This window comes from Chanos chanos, chromosome 13 (assembly GCF_902362185.1).
Source record: "Chanos chanos chromosome 13, fChaCha1.1, whole genome shotgun sequence".
In the NCBI taxonomy this organism is placed as follows: Eukaryota; Metazoa; Chordata; class Actinopteri; order Gonorynchiformes; family Chanidae; genus Chanos; species Chanos chanos.
The window spans coordinates 23,146,208-23,167,206 of NC_044507.1; the positions used below are offsets into that span (position 1 = coordinate 23,146,208).

General features: G+C 46.3%; 1 protein-coding gene across 3 annotated transcripts; it reads left to right on the forward strand.

Moving 5' to 3' along the window:
- The first annotated feature begins 3,840 nt into the window (after positions 1–3,840).
- On the forward strand, positions 3,841–20,714 carry med25 (mediator complex subunit 25). 3 transcript variants are annotated; one of them, XM_030790737.1, is made up of 20 exons: positions 3,841–3,859; positions 4,408–4,557; positions 4,634–4,679; positions 4,772–4,896; positions 6,827–6,925; positions 7,067–7,187; positions 10,757–10,916; positions 11,198–11,331; positions 11,517–11,598; positions 11,705–11,976; positions 12,149–12,250; positions 15,590–15,675; positions 15,862–15,919; positions 16,287–16,394; positions 17,412–17,585; positions 18,050–18,157; positions 18,945–19,016; positions 19,477–19,641; positions 19,972–20,092; positions 20,449–20,714. In XM_030790737.1, exons 2-20 carry the CDS (start codon positions 4,412–4,414, stop codon positions 20,553–20,555), a joined length of 2,286 nt encoding a protein of 761 aa, XP_030646597.1. In that variant the 5' UTR covers positions 3,841–3,859; positions 4,408–4,411; the 3' UTR covers positions 20,556–20,714. The 3 variants fall into 3 exon arrangements, with proteins under 3 accessions (XP_030646597.1, XP_030646598.1, XP_030646599.1); XM_030790738.1 differs by lacking the exon at positions 18,945–19,016; XM_030790739.1 differs by lacking the exon at positions 18,945–19,016 and having other exon boundaries at positions 19,477–19,542.
- The last annotated feature ends 285 nt before the right edge of the window (positions 20,715–20,999 follow it).

Consider the following 20,999-nt stretch of genomic DNA (forward strand, 5'->3'; position numbering starts at 1 on the left):
CAGAATGAGGTATGAATATTCTTTAGGCAACTGCGCTTATTCACTTTATGATTGTGAGTGTGTGTTTCTTGGCCTTACTTCAGATGAAGATGTAGATTAGTGTGCATCCTGATTCATTAATTGGGCGCAAATGAAACAATGCCTTACATAACACAGCTACCTTGAGCATCAGCACAACACAACACAGCACAGCACAGCACAACACAGCACAACACAACACAGCACAGCACAGCACAGCACAACACAGCACAACACAACACAGCACAACACAGCACAGCACAGCACAGCACAACACAGCACAACACAACACAGCACAGCACAGCACAGCACAACACAGCACATCACAACACAGCACAGCACAGCACAACACAACACAGCACAGCACAGCACAGCACAACACAGCACAACACAACACAGCACAGCACAGCACAACGCAAAGCAACGCAACGCAACGCAACACAACGCAATGAAGCACAGCGCAAAGCAGCACACCACAGGAACACAACTCACACCACAGCGAAACAACACAACACAACACAACTCACACCACACCACACCACAGCAACACCACAGCAACACAACTCACACCACAGCAACACAACACAACACAACTCACACCACAGCGAAACAACACAACACAACACACACCACAGCAACACCACAGCAACACAACACAACTCACACCACAACTCACACCACACCACAGCAACACAACACAACTCACACCACACCACAGCAACACAACACAACTCACACCACACCACAGCAACACCACAGCAACACAACTCACACCACAGCAACACAACACAACACAACACACACCACACCACAGCAACACAACACAACTCACACCACACCACACCACAGCAACACCACAGCAACACAACTCACACCACAGCAACACAACACAACACAACTCACACCACACCACAGCAACACAACACAACTCACACCACAGCAACACAACACAACACAACTCACACCACAGCAACACAACACAACACAACTCACACCACAGCAACACAACACAACACAACTCACACCACACCACAGCAACACAACACAACTCACACCACAGCAACACAACACAACACAACTCACACCACAGCGAAACAACACAACACAACACACACCACAGCAACACCACAGCAACACAACACAACTCACACCACAGCAACACAACACAACACAACTCACACCACACCACACCACAGCAACACAACACAACACAACTCACACCACACCACACCACAGCAACACCACAGCAACACAACACACACCACACCACAGCAACACAACACAACTCACACCACACCACACCACAGCAACACCACAGCAACACAACTCACACCACACCACACCACAGCAACACAACACACACCACACCACAGCAACACAACACAACTCACACCACACCACACCACAGCAACACAACACAACACAACACAACTCACACCACAGCGACACAACACAACACAACTCACACCACACCACAGCAACACAACACAACACACCACACCACACCACAGCAACACCACAGCAACACAACACAACACAACACAACACAACTCACACCACACCACAGCAACACAACACAACACAACACAACACAACTCACACCACACCACAGCAACACAACACAACACAACACACCACAACTCACACCACACCACAGCAACACAACACAACTCACACCACACCACAGCACAGCAACACAACACAACACAACTCACACCACACCACAGCAACACAACACAACACAACACACCACAGCAACACAACACAACACAACTCACACCACAGTGACACAACACAACACAACTCACACCACATCAACACAACACAACACACCACAGCAACACAACACAACACAACTCACACCACAGTGACACAACACAACACAACTCACACCACATCAACACAACACAACACAACTCACACCACAGCAACACAACACAACACAACACAACTCACACCACAGCGACACAACACAACACAACACAACACAACTCACATCACAGCGACACAACACAACACAACTCACACCACAGCAACACCACAGCAACACAACACAACACAACACAACTCACACCACAGCAACACCACAGCGACACAACACAACACAACCCACAACACACCACACCACAGCAACACAACACAACACAACGCAATGCAATGCAACGCAAAACAAACAGCGTCTGAGTATCAGTGAGTGGCAAGTCAAAGATCAACAGTCTTCCTGGACCCAGACAGGTGCCTGTCTGAGAAAGATTCTGGGTCATTCTTTGTATCAGAGAGTAATTGAGCCATGATTTATATGGCTTTACAACCTTGTCCTAACAAATTACAGTCCCTTTGCCAGTTCATGGAATGGCCTCCCTCTATTTACCCCAAACGCCTACGGCTAAGTCTTAAATCACCACCATCAAGTGTTGAGGTTGTAAGAGGAGGTCTTCTGTTTGCTGACTAATAAAAACAAAAGCGCTCAGTCCAGAGGCAAAAACGCTCAAAATGAGGTTAAGATCTGGTCCACTCTGTCTGTGGGAGGTTTTGAGTTTGATGAGCGCTGATGTTCTTTGGGGTGTGCTGGGCCGTACACGCTGGCTGGCGTTTGCCGTGGGGGAACGGTTTCTATTGTTGGAACAAGACAAAAATGCGAGAGCGCACAGCACTGGGAGCCAGTAGGTTAGTCTCTCTATACACTGGTCTGACTTCACAGCAGTTTGGATCACTCGGGAATGCCTCCCTATTTTTCCAGTCTCCTGAAAAGCAAGCATTGAGGACAGAATGAACACAGACCCAGAAACTTCATTTTGTTCATTGACCAACATCAAGAAATATCCAGAATGCTTACAGAATGCTTACACTGCAAAGGCATCAGTGCTCTGAAAGCATATCATTGAATTATGCAAAATATGATAAAATTGGAAAAAGCTGTAGATATATTGAATGTAATACTATATACCATGGAGTCAACAATCTAGTAGTAGCAGTAGCAGTAGAAGTAGTACTCTCATTAATGAGATTAGCAAACTCTAGTCTGTATTTCACTTTGAGTCTTTAACTTTGCTGACATCTGGTGTTTTTTGTTGGTACTAAATGTGTGATTTACTTGCATGTCTCTGTTTTTATATTGATTTTAAGATGTTTGATGATAAGATTTTATGTCATATTTTGATAATTGTATTTATAAATTATATGGAATAATATAAACTGACAGATTTTTTTTATTTTTTATTTACCTTGTACCTTCTTGTCCCACACACACTCACACACACACACACACACACACACACACACACACACACACACACACACACACGTTCACACTGAAGTATTCTATTTTACCTTTAATGCTATTTGCCGTTTTGCTTGCCACCTGACGTGGCGAAACTTTGAATTCAGATGGAAGATAATATATTTTTTAAGTACAGTGTTTTATTCTACCTGAGAAATCAGACGTATGACAGGCACGTTGTGCTTTCCTTGTTTTGTTATAACTGCTGAAAACTGAGCATTCATTCCAGGAGGTGAGTAAATGTTTTGTTATAATTGCTGAAAATTGAGCATTCATTCCAGGAGGTGAGTAAATCTCTTGTGCAAACAGCAACCGTAATTGTAATGAAACAAATCGATGACTCAGCGTTTGATTTATCGTACTTGTTTCCGCTCTCGGAACTTTCCAGCAGACTGTATCTGTCGATGACCGAATGCGCACCAGAGCAGTTTGTTTATCACAGTGGCTCTATTCATATATCCCAAAATAATTTCTGTAAAGGGGAGACAGCGTGTACCTATAACCGATTCGTCAGCTCTTAAGATTTAAACAGATATCCGGCAGAGGGAATAATACCACCACGTAAGTAAGTTTTTTAACTTAGCTGATAGCTGGCGAGCTATCGAAGGCACTTGACTGGTTAGCTAAGTCAACTTCAGATTTTGGTGTTTTTGTTAAAATCCCGAGAGAAAGCAAACTGGAAATGTATTTCTGTGAACGGAACATCACTGGCAAGATATTGTGTCTCAATCTAATTGATTTGCCCGTGATTCAGTGAGCCTACTTGCGCAAGTTTGTCTCCAAACGACGAGAAAAGCGATTCACTTCTGTGTCTGAACTCACTGTTTCGCCGATATGGCGCCGTAGAATCATGTATTTGAGTTGGAGACGAAAACCATTTCCATTGACTAACAGTAGCCTACAAAATCGGAAATATAATCATATTCAAACCGCTGTTTTATCGTATTATTATTGTATTATTCATAGCAAATCTGAGGTTTAATGCACAGCTGCACTGGTATTCCCGCGTCCAGCAATATTTCTGAAAGTGCTCTGATCGCTTAACGATTTCATGACACCTGAAAGAAAGCGATAATTGATTTTATCTTGTAATGACTCCATTTTTACAGATTCATGGTGGCGGGGGTGGCCCACATGGACCCGCCCTCCAAAACAGGAGCAAATCAGGTTGCAGATGTGGTTTTTGTCATAGAAGGAACTGCAAACCTTGGACCATATTTCGAATCATTGCGGAAGAATTATATACTGCCTGCCATAGAGTAAGTGTCAGTAGTGTAATGTTTATTTCAGGTGACAGGTTTTTAAATGTCTGCGTTAACACCTGAATCATTGTAGGTATTTCAATGGGGGCCCGCCTGCCGAGACAGACTTCGGAGGAGACGTAAGTACCCTGCACAAACCCAAAGTTTTAAGTCTCTTTTCTCAGTACACAAGAGTGTCAGCACACGGGCGCTCTCTCTCTGTCTTTGTCAGTATGGGGGAACACAGTATGGCCTGGTGGTTTTTAACACGGTGGACTGTGCTCCTGAGTCCTATGTGCAGTGCCACGCTCCCACCAGCTCCGCCTTTGAGTTCGTCTCCTGGATCGACAGCATTCAGTAAGCACACTTCACTTCACCAAATTTTACACTTCACATTTATCAGCTGGGTCTATATGACTCCCTAATCCAATCTGGTCTATAGCACTCCCTAATCCAGTCAGGTCTATAGCACTCCCTAATCCAGTCTGGTCTATAGCACTCCCTAATACAGTCAGTTCTATAGCACTCCCTAATACAGTCAGTTCTATAGCACTCCCTAATACAGTCTGGTCTACATGACTACCTAATCCAGTCAGGTCTACAGCACTCCCTAATCCAGTCTGGTCTATAGCACTCCCTAATCCAGTCTGGTCTATATGACTCCCTCATCCAGTCTGGTCTATATGACTACCTAATCCAGTCAGGTCTATAGCACTCCCTAATCTAGTCAAGTCTATATGACTACCTAATCCAGTCAGGTCTATAGCACTCCCTAATCCAGTCAGGTCTATAGCACTCCCTAATCCAGTCTGGTCTATAGCACTCCCTAATACAGTCAGTTCTATAGCACTCCCTAATCCAGTCTAGTCTACATGACTACCTAATCCAGTCAGGTCTACAGCACTCCATAATCCAGTCAGGTCTAAAGCACTCCCTAATCCAGTCTGGTCTATAGCACTCCCTAATCCAGTCTGGTCTACAGCACTCCCTAATCCAGTCAGGTCTATATGACTACCTAATCCAGTCAGGTCTATAGCACTCCCTAATCTAGTCAAGTCTATATGACTACCTAATCCAGTCAGGTCTATAGCACTCCCTAATCCAGTCAGGTCTATAGCACTCCCTAATCCAGTCTGGTCTATAGCACTCCCTAATCCAGTCTGGTCTATAGCACTCCCTAATCCAGTCTGGTCTACATGACTACCTAATCCAGTCAGGTCTATAGCACTCCCTAATCCAGTCAGGTCTATAGCACTCCCTAATCCAGTCTGGTCTATAGCACTCCCTAATCCAGTCTGGTCTATATGACTCCCTAATCCAGTCTGGTCTATATGACTACCTAATCCAGTCAGGTCTATAGCACTCCCTAATCTAGTCAAGTCTATATGACTACCTAATCCAGTCAGGTCTATAGCACTCCCTAATCCAGTCAGGTCTATAGCACTCCCTCATCCAGTCAGGTCTATAGCACTCCCTAATCCAGTCTGGTCTATAGCACTCCCTAATCCAGTCAGTTCTATAGCACTCCCTAATCCAGTCTGGTCTATAGCACTCCCTAATCCAGTCAGTTCTATAGCACTCCCTAATCCAGTCTGGTCTATATGACTACCTAATCCAGTCTGGTCTATATGACTACCTAATCCAGTCAGGTCTATAGCACTCCCTAATCCAGTCAGGTCTATAGCACTCCCTAATCCAGTCAGGTCTATAGCACTCCCTAATCCAGTCTGGTCTATAGCACTCATTAATCCAGTCTGGTCTATAGCACTCATTAATCCAGTCTGGTCTATAGCACTCTCTAATCCAGTCAGGTCTATATGACTACCTAATCCCGTCTGGTTTATACGACTACCTAATCTAGTCAGGTCTATAGCACTCCCTAATCAAGTCAGGTCTATAGCACTCCCTAATCCAGTCTGGTCCACAGCATTACCTGATCCAGAGACAGCAGGAGAAAGAGAGAGAGAGAGAGAGAGTTGAGTTTCATATTCCCAATGCCTCTGTCAAATTTAAAGTGACTTGGCATCTCACACAGAGATGTGAGAGCGCTGCAGAACAGCCTGGATGTTTGACCCACTCTGTCACGCAGGCTCTCTGTTCTTTTAGCTGTCGTCACAAATCCCACAGTGAGTTAGTGATTAGCTGGTATTCACTGGGCAGGCAGACACAGAACTGCTGCCCTTAAATCATCCACACTGCTGACGGCTCAGACACTTTGCTTTGTGTTGTAGTAGATGTGGGGTTAGAGTTGGGATTTGTAGTTTTAAATCTTGTCTCTCTTACCTAGGTTCATGGGAGGAGGGGCGGAGAGTTGTAGTCTCATTGCCGAAGGGCTCTCTGTGGCCCTGCAGCTTTTTGACGACTTCAAGAAAATGAGGGAACAGATGTGAGTTCAGCGTCTGTGTGTCACATAATCAAGTGGATCATTTTTTCATTACCATTCACACACACACACAGTCTCACGCTCTGACTCTTCTCTCTCTCTCTCTCTCTCTCTCTCTCTCTCTCTCTCTCTGACACTGTGCAGTGGTCAGACGCATAAGGTGTGTGTGTTGCTGTGTAACTCCCCGCCGTACCTGCTGCCTGCCGTGGAGAGTGTCAGTTACACAGGCTGCACTGCAGACACGTTGGTCCAGTTCATACGAGATGTGAGTGCATTTTCTTCCCCGCAATTTCCGCAGGCTCTGCTCTGCTCCTGCTGACGGAAATGGAAACCTCACAGTGTTCAGTGCTGGGATGACATGTGTTACTCTGTTCTACACAGCTCAGCCTTAAGGGTCTAATAGACGGTGCTCATTTTACCTAATGCCTAAAGCAAGAGACGGGAAAATTATTTATGCTCAGGTCAGGAAAAAGTTATCACATCATTAAGAGAGCACTCAATTTTATGAAATTTAAATTTTCTTAATTCAAATTTTTCATTTTTTTTTGTTTCATTTTTTTTGTTTCTTTTTTTTTTAAATGACATACTTGGGAAGCAGCCTGTTTTTTGTTGAGTTGGGTTTTTTTTAGTGAAGATATCGAAACCATGTCATTTTTTTCATAAAATGTTTTAAAGAGTGTGCTCTTAAAGAATTGAGAGGGTTTTTTGATGCTCACTGTATATATACATGTATATGTATGTATATGAATATATATACTATATATATGTGTGTGTGTGTGTGTGTGTGTGTACAGTTAAGCCCAAAATTATTCATACCCAAGCGAGGCACACAAAGTCTCACCTGGACAAAGAAGAAAGCTTTTGGTCATCCAACCACAGAACTGATGACCAAAAGCTTTTTACTTTTCTGTCTTGGAGAAGTGGAGTCCTCCTTGGTCGGTGTCCATGGAGACCAGCCTTGTGCAGTGTCCGCTGGAGTGTCTGCCCTGAGATGTTGGTACCAGAATTGCTCAGATTCATCAGGATGACCTTGGGGGTGATACTTGGATTCTTCTTGGCCTCTCACTCTGCCATTCATGCCAGTGCAGGGGTCACTTACCCAGACCTTTGAGATTTCACAGTGTGGAATTCCTAGTACTTTTTGATTATGCTTTGCACTGTGGCCACTGGCACATAAAAACTTGGATATGGCCTTATAACCTTTCCCCACCTCATGAGCAACCACAATGTGCAACCGGAGGTCCTCACTAAGCTCTTTGGTTTCAGCCATGACTTGTAATTTTATGTAGTAACTGCCTAGAGAACTACTGCATGGACTGTTCTCAATTTACAGTTGATTAGAATGCTCTAGAACATGGTAGAAATTACCAGGACCATTTGGAATGCTATAGGAGCTTGCATTTTCTCAAAAATATGTGACAATTTCAAGGAGTATGAATAAATTTGGACATGGCATTTTTTGTAAAAATGTAAAAAAAACACAGAATAGGTCAAATTGATCATTAACATCTCTGACACAGTGTCTTACCGTCTTTTGCCACTTGTTTATATAATTTCCAGCCAGGTTAAACCATATTGTACCAATGAAAATCCGCTATAAATCCAAATTTTGCATTGGGTTAGAATAATTTTGGGCTTCACTGTGTGTGTGTGTGTGTGTGTGTAATAAATATATATATATATATATATATACACACACACACTTATCTCCTCCTACATATGTATATGTATGTATATATATATATATATATATATATATATATATATATATATATATATATATGAGTATTAGGGGTGGAACCAAATCACGATATTCAGCAAAGCAAATCGCAGGTTTTTATGAATATTTATTTTGTACAAATATTTTGAAAAATATTTGTTTTCGAGAAGAAAAAAACATGTCACATAGCTTGTGTTCCTCATTACGATGGAGTATTAAGGCCACATTGGGGGGAAAAATGACTGAGATTTCGAGAAAAAGTCATAATATTACAAGAATAAAGTCGTAATTTCAGAAGAGCAGAGGACGTTCCGCCTGCTGCAGTGTGCAGTGTGACGCGCAGTGTGGTGCTGACGTGCAGTGTGGTGCTGTGCACTGTGGTGCTGTGCAGTGTGGTGCTGATGCGCAGTGTGGTGCTGTGCAGTGTGGTGCTGATGTGCAGTGTGGTGCTGACGCGCAGTGTGGTGCTGTGCAGTGTGGTGCTGTGCAGTGTGGTGCTGACGTGCAGTGTGGTGCTGACGCGCAGTGTGGTGCTGACGTGCAGTGTGGTGCTGTGCAGTGTGGTGCTGTGCAGTGTGGTGCTGATGCGCAGTGTGGTGCTGTGCAGTGTGGTGCTGATGTGCAGTGTGGTGCTGACGCGCAGTGTGGTGCTGACGTGCAGTGTGGTGCTGTGCAGTGTGGTGCTGTGCAGTGTGGTGCTGTGCAGTGTGGTGCTGATGTGCAGTGTGGTGCTGACGCGCAGTGTGGTGCTGTGCAGTGTGGTGCTGTGCAGTGTGGTGCTGTGCACTGTGGTGCTGTGCACTGTGGTGCTGTGCAGTGTGGTGCTGTGCACTGTGGTGCTGATGTGCAGTGTGATGCTGATGCGCAGTGTGGTGCTGTGCAGTGTGGTGCTGTGCAGTGTGGTGCTGTGCAGTGTGCTGTGCAGTGTGGTGCTGTGCACTGTGGTGCTGTGCAGTGTGGTGCTGTGCAGTGTGGTGCTGTGCACTGTGGTGCTGACGCGCAGTGTGGTGCTGACGCGCAGTGTGGTGCTGTGCAGTGTGGTGCTGTGCAGTGTGGTGCTGTGCAGTGTGGTGCTGACGCGCAGTGTGGTGCTGTGCAGTGTGGTGCTGACGCGCAGTGTGGTGCTGTGGCGCAGTGTGGTGCTGACGTGCAGTGTGGTGCTGTGCAGTGCGGTGCTGTGCAGTGTGGTGGTGCTGTGCAGTGTGGTGCTGATGTGCAGTGTGGTGCTGTGCAGTGTGGTGCTGTGCAGTGTGGTGCTGATGTGCAGTGTGGTGCTGACGCGCAGTGTGGTGCTGATGTGCAGTGTGGTGCTGACGCGCAGTGTGGTGCTGTGCAGTGTGGTGCTGATGTGCAGTGTGGTGCTGACGTGCAGTGTGGTGCTGATGTGCAGTGCGGTGCTGTGCAGTGTGGTGCTGACGCGCAGTGTGGTGCTGATGCGCAGTGTGCAGTGTGCTGTGCAGTGTGGTGCTGTGCAGTGTGGTGCTGTGCAGTGCGGTGCTGTGCAGTGTGGTGCTGACGCGCAGTGTGGTGCTGACGTGCCAAAGGAAGGTATTTAGATTAGCCTAGGTTAGCTCTGGCAGTGTGGTTCACCTCCATGCGGTGCTCACTGCTCAGTCAGCCTGTGTCTCACACGGTGGCGTCCTCTGATTAGGGCGGGTGGTGGCGAGGTTCACAGTGTTCACACAGTCATCTATTAGTTTAGAGTTTAGTTTGTTGGTTTGAGTGTGGATTAGAAATGTTTATGGTTATACATGTTTATTGCAGGGTTTATGAATACTATAAACCAATATTACATTTAAGCGTTCATAATTATTGTAATCGTTTATTGAAGAACACTTATGTTAACACTCTAACATCCTAAAATTAAAAGTGTAATTAAAAAACAGGATTGTTATGCTTATTCCCGCTTTTATTCTAATACAAATACGGAAACAAATCATTTTGCCGCCTCAGCAAATACAGATACAAATACAAACACTGGGCTCTCTGCACATCTCTACTGCCTTTATATATATATATTTATAAACATATATATGTTTTGTTCTGGTCCAGCAGTTGTGGGTTGTTTTTTGCTTGTGTTATTGACCCACCTGCAAAACTCCCTTGTTCTCCAGAGAGGGATCCACTTCTCTGTGGTGGCTCCACGGAAACTTCCGGCACTCCGAGCGCTTTTCGAGAGAGCTTCACCTGTGGGAGGTGCAGCAGAGGCTTCCCACCCTGACTACAGCCAGGACCCCTTTCACATGGTCCTGATCCGAGGCATCGCCCTTCCCGGTGAGAGGTCATTAGAACTGATGCAGTGCTTTGTGAGGAATGTTTGCACTGCTAAAACATAACCTGATGGGTGGAGGTGTAGATCTGTCAGTTGGATCAGTTGGAAATTCTAGATTTATGTGTCATGTCAGAGCATGCTCAGTGCATTTGAAATGTACCACAGTGTAAGGCAGAGCTGCAGTTCCAGTGAGACATCTACCTTTGGACTGATGCTCAGGTGTGGTTGGTTTAAACTGGGCTTGACTAGCCATATGAATTTCATGCTTTGTTATGGTTGCCAGTTGCCCCAGGAGGAGGCTCTGGGACCGTGTCTCTCAAACCAGCCCTGCCCCAGCAGACCATGGGCGTCAATCATCCTCCTTTGGGTCCCGCCCCCCAGCCCACTCCTCCAATCAGCTCTGCTCATCCATACCAGGTAACACAGCAGGATGTCATAGCCTTTATTATGTTTTCCTTGGGAACGACTCTGTGACACAGAATTCCATATTGCCTTTCACATTGCCTCTCTGAGCAAACATGAAACATATGCTTCTCTATCCTGCTCTCAATCTCTCTCTCGCTCTCTCTCTCTCTCTCTCGCTCTCTCTCTCTCTGGCCCAGGGACAGGCGGGACCTTCTCTGAATGCGGCCCAGGCGGCTGCTCAGGCCGCAGTGGAGGCTGCTAATAATCAGAAGAATCGATGTGAGCTCACGACCTTTAACTGAACTTCAGCTTCTGGTTTTGTCTGTGTCTGATTTTAAAGTGTGTTTAATGATTAATGGTCCTGACACTGGTCTTTGTCTCTAAGTCCCAGGCATGGGAAACACCGCACCCCAGTTTAGCGGTCAGTCCACCCTTTCATCTGTGGGCGTCAAACTGGCCCCCACCAGCCAGTCCAACCTGTCCACGGTCAACACGCCGTCACCATCCATGTTACCACAGCAACAGGCTCCGCCTACACAGCAGCAGCCACCAGTCCAGGCCCCTGGCCAACCAGCCACCCCCCAACCACCCCCACCCGCCTCTCAGCAACAGCCTCCACCCAGCCAACAGACGCCTCCATCTTCACAGCCTGGCATGGTGAGGGCCTGGGTCAAACGAGAAAAATTCCCCTGTTTAAAGTCCGTATGACCTTGCTCAGGAAAAAGAATTTTGGTTGCCTTGCTATATTTTTCAGAACTGTTTTTCCTTTTTTTCTTTTTTCTTTTTCTTTTTCTTTCTTTCTCTCTCTTTTTTTTTTTTTTTTTTACAGCCAGGTGTTTCTACTGCTCAAACTACCTCTAATCCAATTGGTGCCCAGCCAGGAGTGGGCAATAAGATTGTAGCATGGAGTGGTGTTCTGGAATGGCAGGAGGTGAGGCAAACTAAACGTGAATGTGTGTGTGCACGTGTTTGTCTGTGTGTGTGTGTGTGTGTGTGTGAAGATCAGGCATATGAGTATGTTTTAAGTATGAACCCACAACTCCACAGTGCCTGTCTGTGACTGGTCAGCTGAAGGTGAGTATGGTGAGGAGTGTTACAGCTGTCTGTAGCTGTCTGCATTTCTGTGTGTGTGTGACCGGTTATTCACAGGGGCCTCGGTGAAGACCCCTGTTATTTGCACTGAGGCAGATTGGATCAGTAGTATTTCTAGATGTATAGTCTGATTTATGGAATCTCAGTCGGTCTAGATTAATGGTAATCCGTTGGCCATGACACAGAGTTCAAAAGGTCACATCAGGCAAGAGCTGCACAGTGAACTAACACAGTCTATGACGCCCAGACACCGTCTCCACTGTAGGACACCAGTAATGACTGGGTCACCACACACAGCATTAGGGCTTTAAGAAAGGCAGAGTGCCATGTTTGTGGTCCTGTGTTTTGGGTCACCACACACAGCATTAGGGCTTTAAGAAAGGCAGAGTGCCATGTTTGTGGTCCTGTGTTTTGGGTCACCACACACAGCATTAGGGCTTTAAGAAAGGCAGAGTGCCATGTTTGTGGTCCTGTGTTTTGGGTCACCACACACAGCATTAGGGCTTTAAGAAAGGCAGAGTGCCATGTTTGTGGTCCTGTGTTTTGGGTCACCACACACAGCATTAGGGCTTTAAGAAAGGCAGAGTGCCATGTTTGTGGTCCTGTGTTTTGGGTCACCACACACAGCATTAGGGCTTTAAGAAAGGCAGAGTGCCATGTTTGTGGTCCTGTGTTTTGGGTCATGATACATGGGTCCTGAACAGTCCATTACTCTTGTCACCTCAGCTCTGTTACTTTTTTTCCCCAGATGAGATGCCAAATCAGAAGTAATGCATGTTATTAATATAGGCGAACCTTTCAAACTTTGTGTGTGTTTGATCATTAAGAATAACATTAATCATAATCTGAAGCCAGTATGCCTTTTCCTTTTTATTTCCTTTTCATTTCTCAGTGTGAGAAGATCACACTGTGCCTGTCATGAAATGTGAATAATGATGTAATATGATAGTGATATAGTCTAATAGTGAATAGTGATATAGTCTAATAGTGAATAGTGATATAGAATAATAGTGAATAGTATTATAGTGAATAGTATAATAGTAAATAGTGATGTAGTATAGTAGTGAATAGTGATATAGTATAATAGTGAATAGTGATATGTTGTTTAGAGTGTGTGAAAGAAGAGGGTTTTATGGTTCTGGATTAACCAAAACACAGAGTTTTACGGTCCTGGATTAACCAAAACACGGGGTTTTATGGTTCTGGATTAACCAAAACACAGAGTTTTACGGTCCTGGATTAACCAAAACACGGGGTTTTACGGTTCTGGATTAACTAAAACACGGGGTTTTACGGTTCTGGATTAACCATAACACGGGGTTTTATGGTTCTGGATTAACCAAAACACAGAGTTTTACGGTCCTGGATTAACCAAAACACGGGGTTTTATGGTTCTGGATTAACCAAAACACAGAGTTTTACGGTCCTGGATTAACCAAAACACGGGGTTTTACGGTTCTGGATTAACCAAAACACAGAGTTTTACGGTCCTGGATTAACCAAAACACGGGGTTTTACGGTTCTGGATTAACTAAAACACGGGGTTTTACGGTTCTGGATTAACCATAACACGGGGTTTTATGGTTCTGGATTAACCAAAACACGGAGTTTTACGGTCCTGGATGAACTAAAACACGGGGTTTTACGGTTCTGGATGAACTAAAACACGGGGTTTTACGGTTCTGGATTAACTAAAACACGGGGTTTTACGGTTCTGGATTAACCATAACACGGGGTTTTATGGTTCTGGATTAACCAAAACACGGAGTTTTACGGTCCTGGATGAACTAAAACACGGGGTTTTACGGTTCTGGATGAACTAAAACACGGGGTTTTACAGTTCTGGATTAACTAAAACACAGGGTTTTACGGCTCTGGATTAACCAAAAAAGCCAAGGTACTTAACTTAAGAAACAAGCAATGGAGCATCGTTTACGAAACTCCAAATTGTCAGTTGACATGTGTGAGAATAGAGCATGACCAAAACATGCCCACTGCCCATGTGAAAGCCGGAGTGCGGCTGTAGCAGGGGCAGGGCGCGTTTGAGGAGAAGTTCGGTGGAGGGAAGCAGTCTCAGGACCAGGACTGACTTGAACCTGCAGCAGGGGGAACCTGCTCTGTGTGCTTCACATTCAAAATGTACAGGTCAGCAGCGACGTCTGCATAAATTATACCAGATCACAGCTTATTATTATTATTTTATTATTATTAGCTGTTCACGTGAGTGAGAACAGCCAGACCTGATGAATTCCCATGGCAGGGGGCAGCTGAATGTAAATGAAAGAACCCAGTGTCTTTCACTATTATCCACACAGACATGACACGTAGGGGAGCCAGAGGAGGACATAATGGTTTTGAATCTCACTTTTTTTGTTATTATATATGTTACCACTGTAATTTAATCAGGGATCATTTAAATGATCATTTTAAGGGTTTGCTTGTATTGGTTTTGCAAAGTGACACAGAGATTTGAGAGAAAGATATCTGCAGCGATGATTTTTTATTCCACTAATGAATCTACAAGCATTTAAATTCCACTCACAGCAGGTGATCGGTGATCAGGCGTCACAGTGGAGTCCTCCTCAGTCTATTCTTACTGGTTTTCTCTCACTCCTCAGCCTGGGTTCTTACTGGTTTTCTCTCACTCCTCAGCCTGGGTTCTTACTGGTTTTCTTTCACTCCTCAGCCTGGGTTCTTACTGGTTTTCTCTTACTCCAAAGCCTGTGTTCTTACTGGTTTTCTCTCACTCCTCAGCCTGGGTTCTTACTGGTTTTCTCTCACTCCTCAGCCTGGGTTCTTCCTGGGTTTTTGTCAGTCTTATTCAGGGGGAAAGGTTCACCATGACCCTGTGATCTGAGGGTTCTGGTGTGTGCTGCGTATGGAGGTTTTACAGCACACAGAGGGCCCAACCCCGGGGCCGTCTGTCATTGGGTCCCACACCTGTCCGTTATGGATTTGGAGAAGAGTGGCTGTGGGCTCTGCTTGCTGATTGGTTGACGCCCTGCCCATTTCCACGCCAGTACTGCCCAGTCAGCAGTGCTAAACCCACTCTGTGACATTCATCCATGTGCTTCAGACTGTGACGTTCACGTCTGCCTGTGAGGCCTGTTCTGTTTATGTCTGTTAACATATAAATCTCTCTCCCCTCCCTCTCTCTGTCTCAACTATAAATGAACAGAAACCGAAAGCTTCGTCCATGGATTCTAACACCAAGCTGACCCGGTCCCTGCCCTGCCAGGTACAGGTCAATCAAGGAGAAAACCTGTAAGTATCAGCTCCCCCACCATCAGGTCTCCACACAGACACTAACACATCACATCTCATCACACACCACGTCCCACTCCTGTGACCATCCCCAGCAGTCAGTCAGATTACACACGGGCCGGTCAGATTACACACGGGCCGGTCAGATTACACACGGCTATCTCTGAACATGGTTTTTCTTTGCAGAAACACTGATCAGTGGCCACAGAAGCTAATCATGCAGCTAATTCCTCAGCAGCTCCTAGTGAGTAATGCACCTGTTCTTTTGTTCTTCTCTCTTTTGTTCTTTGCCCTTTAGAAAATTAACAGAGAACAATGCATTCAGCCTCCTCCTAGAGTCCTCTCTCAGTGCTCAGCTGATCAGATTAATTCACACTGCCCATGATGTCCTCTCTTTCCCTCTCTCTCTGTCTCTCTCTCCCTCCTTCTGTCTGTCTGTCTCTCCCTCTCTCCTTCTGTCTGTGTGTGTCTATCTCTCTCTCTCTCTCTCTCTGTCTGTCTGTCTCTCCCTCTCTCCTTCTGTCTGTGTGTGTCTCTCTCTCTCTCTCTCTCTCCTTCTGTCTGTGTGTGTCTCTCTCTCTCTCTCTCTCTCTCCCTCTCTCTCTCTGTAGACGACACTTGGTCCCCTCTTCAGAAACTCTCGCATGGTGCAGTTTCTCTTCACAAACAAGGATGTGGAGTCTTTGAAAGGCCTGTACCGAATTATGGCCAATGGATTTGTAAGTAGAAGAGATGCAGTGAGTAAAAACTGGGTTACAGGCAGAACAGCAGAGAAGGGCAGACCAACTCTGTCAGTGCTGCTTGCACATCCCCCCTCTGACCACCAGGGGCACTATATGAAGCTGTATGATAAAGTGCTGGGTTTCAGTCTGTATGTCAGGGCACTGTGCCCTGCGCATATGCAGGACAGGGGGCCCTGATGGAGGTGCTAGACATATCCAGGGCTCAATCCAACCGTGAAAAGCCAGCCCAATGGGGTGTGGCTGAGATTTCAGTCTGATTTTGTGATCTGGGTTCAGCCTAGGCCTGAACAGTGTCACTGTTCAATTATGAGGAATGCTCGTTTATGGATGCTTATCTGACCATGGTTACGCCATGTCAGATACTTATAATCTCAGCATTTTTCCAGAGTAATTCACTGTTAAACATTAAATAGAGTTTGATGTATAATTTTATTCATTCACACTGTTGTAGTGTAGTGTCTGCCAGAGGATGAATTTTTGAACCATATAATTAGCTTGGTGCTGTAACAACATCCTTTAGCCTGTAAGTGGCGCTGTTTCCTTCTTTGACATGTAACACTGCTGCACATTTTGTGAAATCAGGACCGAAGTGTTGGTCTGAGGTCCAGTCATGTTCATAAAGCTGTGTATGAAGTGTGTGAGGCGTGTGAAGTGTGTGAGGCGTGTGAAGCGTGTGAGAGGTGTGAGGCGTGTGAGGCGTTTGAGAGGTGTGAGGCGTGTGAGGCGTGTGAAGCGTGTGAGAGGTGTGAGGCGTGTGAGGCGTGTGAAGCGTGTGAGGCGTTTGAGAGGTGTGAGAGGTGTGAAGCGTGTGAGGTGTGTGAAGCGTGTGAGGTGTGTGATGCATGTGAAGCGTGTGAGGTGTGTGAGGCGTGTGAGGTGTGAAGCGTGTGTGAGGCGTGTGAGGCATGTGAGGTGTATGAAGCATGTGAGGTGTGTGAGGTGTGGGAGTCAGAGCCATGGCAGAGTGGGTGACTGGATTGCTGTTCTCCGTAGGCTGGCTGTGTGCATTTCCCACACAGCGCCCCCTGTGAGGTCCGCGTCCTGATGCTGCTGTACTCCTCTAAAAAGAGAATCTTTATGGGCCTCATTCCCAACGACCAGAGCGGCTTTGTCAATGGCATTAGACAGGTCATCACCAACCACAAACAGGTTCAGCAGCACCGCACGGTGAGTGACACACACACACCTTTCCAAACACACACTCCCTTTTTTATACGCACACACATATACACAGTCCTTCTCTGTCTCTCACACACGCTGTCACAAACAGACAGACTCACTCTCTCGCGCTCTCTCTTTTTCTCACACAGACACACACACACACACACTCACAAACCTCTCTCTCTCTCACACACACACGCACACACTCACACCTCTCTCTCTCTCTCTCTCTCTCTCTCTCTCTCTCTCTCTCTCACACACACACAGAGAAAGAGAAACAGAGACGTGAGGCTGTTTTTAAGTCAAACAGTTTAGGTACGTTATAGTAGAGAACATTCACTCTTTCCTCACACACACTCACACACACACACACACACACACACACACACACACACACACACACCTCTCTCTCTCTCACACACACACACACACTGTCAGGTCTTCCTAAATGTTGGCTCTTATGTCCATAGATGGGCAGTGCAGGCCAAATGCAGCCAGGACAGGTCCAGCCCAATCCGAATTTCATTAACCGAGCACCTGGACCAATCCCAGTTACCCATGGCAATGTGCAGCAACAGGTACAGCAGTCTGTTGGATTTGTCTGCAAGGCTCTCTGTTTTCCCATTCCTGATTCACTGGCCCTGCCTTCTCTCCCCATTCTGTTTGTTTTTCTTTTCTCCTGGATGGAAACAGCATGCTGAATAATCCCTTTCCACATCTCCTCTTCTCCATATTCTCTCTTTCTTCCTTTCTCTCTCTCTCCTCTCCCTCTGTCTCTCCTCTCATCTCCTCTCCCTCTGTTTCTCCTCTCATCTCCTCTCCTCTCTGTCTCTTCTCATCTCCTCTCTCTCCTCTCATCTCCTCTCCCTCTCTCTCCCCTCATCTCCTCTCCCTCTCTCTCTCCTCTCATCTCCTCTCTTCTCTGTCTCTTCTCATCTCCTCTCTCTACCCTCATCTCCTCTCCCTCTCTCTCTCCCCTCATCTCCTCTCTCTCCTCTAATCTCCTCTCCCTCTCTCTCTCCTCTAATCTCCTCTCTCTCTCTCTCCCCTCATCTCCTCTCCCTCTCTCTCCGCTCATTTCCTCTCCCTCTCTCTCCGCTCATTTCCTCTCTCTCTCTCTCTCTCTCTCCTCTCATCTCCTCTCTCTCCCCTCATCTCCTCTCATCTCCTCTCCCTCTCTCTCCCCTCATCTCCCCCCCCCTCATCTTCTCTCCCTCTCTCTCTCCCCTCATCTCCTCTCTCTCCTCTCATCTCCTCTCCCTCTCTCTCTCCTCTCATGTCCTCTCCCTCTCTCTCTCCTCTCTCTCCTCTCATCTCCTCTCCCTCTCTCTCTCCTCTCATGTCCTCTCCCTCCTGTCGGCTCAGTCTGTGGTGGTGGGCATACCCTCTGTTAGTCAGGTCCCAATGCTAGAGGATCAGCAGAGACAGAGCAGCATGGTGAGCTTCACACACTCACTCACACACACAAACACACACACACCTACACCATACACTCACACAAACAAACACACACACACTCACACACACCCAAACCTCACACACATAAACACACACATACACACACTCACTCACTTACACTCACACACTCCATCAGCACACACACACCTTTTCCTTTTGCCAGCCCCTGCTTTCCTGTATGGCATGGGTGTGACATGGCTCTTGTTTCCTGTTAATTCTCTAATGGCTTATTCCTTTCTACATTTTGCCTCTACTTTTCTGTAAATACTTGCTGATCTCAAATAAAGAGGAAAGCTGCACACCAAATTTGACAGTTCTACTTTTCCTTTTTTATGCTGCTGATTTATATTAGTGCTCGCTCTCTCTCTCTCTCTCTCTCTCTCTCTCTCTCTCTCTCTCTCGCTCTCATTCATTCTCTCATTCTCTCCTCATTCCTCAGCTGACAATAAGAACAGCGGCAGCAGCCAGTCAGCAGCCACCTGCCACAGGTGCCCCACCCAATCAGGTAGCACAAGGCCAAGCCCAACTCCAGGGCAACACGCTCCGCCTTCCTAATCCAGGGGCCAATCCGCAGCTGCGCAGCCTCCTCCTCCAACAGCAGCCGGTAAATTCACCCCAAACCCCCACTTCAAGTCACCTTTCTCTCAAATCAGCCTGCTGGATCTGGGCACATGCACGCCTGAGTCTGCACCAAGCAGCGCTCTGCTCCTCTGATGAAACGGCTGGTTCTCGCTTCTTTATGGACTGTTATCCTCAGTCTACGCTAAATGTTAATGCAAGGGCTTTTATTCAGGCTGATTAATAGAGCACAGATGCAGTGGGCCGCTGCTAAAGCCTCACGCAACACGTACAATAGCAGAGAGAATGAGAGAAATGATAAATACTGCTTCCTCTCTCTGTCTGTCCACCTTTCTCTCCTTGCCTCTGTCCACAGCCAGGTGGGGTGTCTCACATGCAGAACATGCTGCCCATGCAGGGTATGGGACAGCAGATGGTCCACCCCACACCAGGAGGGGGCGCTCAAATGCAGGCTCAGTGGAGACAGCCTATGGCAGGTAGAGCTCTGTAGTGAAACAAACTCTAGCTGCACTGTTGCACAGAATGACTTCAGTCAGGCTCATCTGAGTTTGAGAGTTTCACAGCCAGGATTCACTCCTGGGCCTTTATAGGACTGTGCAGTGATCTGGTTTTATTTCGGAAGATCCATTGAAAACGTGAGGATAAGCTGTAGTAGCCATCTGAAGCTGCAGTCTCTAAATCAGCAGTTTCCTGGCTTTACTGCGTGTGTTTATTCTGGTTTTTTTTCTGAATTTACAAGTAATTCTGCTGTCCTCAAGTTCTCTCTCTCTCTCTCTCTCTCACACACACACACACTCTCTCTCTCACCCCCTTCCCTCTGTGTCATTCTCAGGTCAGATGCTGATGCAGGCAGGCCCCAGAGGGACTGGGGCGCAGAATCCCAGCATGCCACAAGTGTCCAGCGTCATGGAGGATGAGATTCTTATGGACCTTATTTGAAGACTACACCTCCCAGCAGTCTTTGCTTCTAAGTTTGTCATGAGTCCACACAGGGAGCTTGTCCTTTAATTCAACACCCTGTTCTTTTTATTAGTTCTGTTGCAGGGAGGCACAGCCACAGGATGTGCGACACACACAAGCACGTGCGCGCGCACACACACGCACACACACACACACACACACACACACACACACACACACACACACAACCTGCTCCACCAGACCCAGGCAAACTTACACTTGCATTAATTCCCATAATCTCAAATGAGTGGCTGTGTTTCTGTGCTGGCTGAATAGAAGATTTGCTTATGTTGCACCTTGTTGATTTAATTGGCAAACCTTTTTTTATGAATCTTTTATTTTGCATAGGTTTTTACTTTCTCAAGTTGTGTTTGTGAATTATGGCATCAGTTGTTTTATGATTATGAAGTAAAGTTGATTACC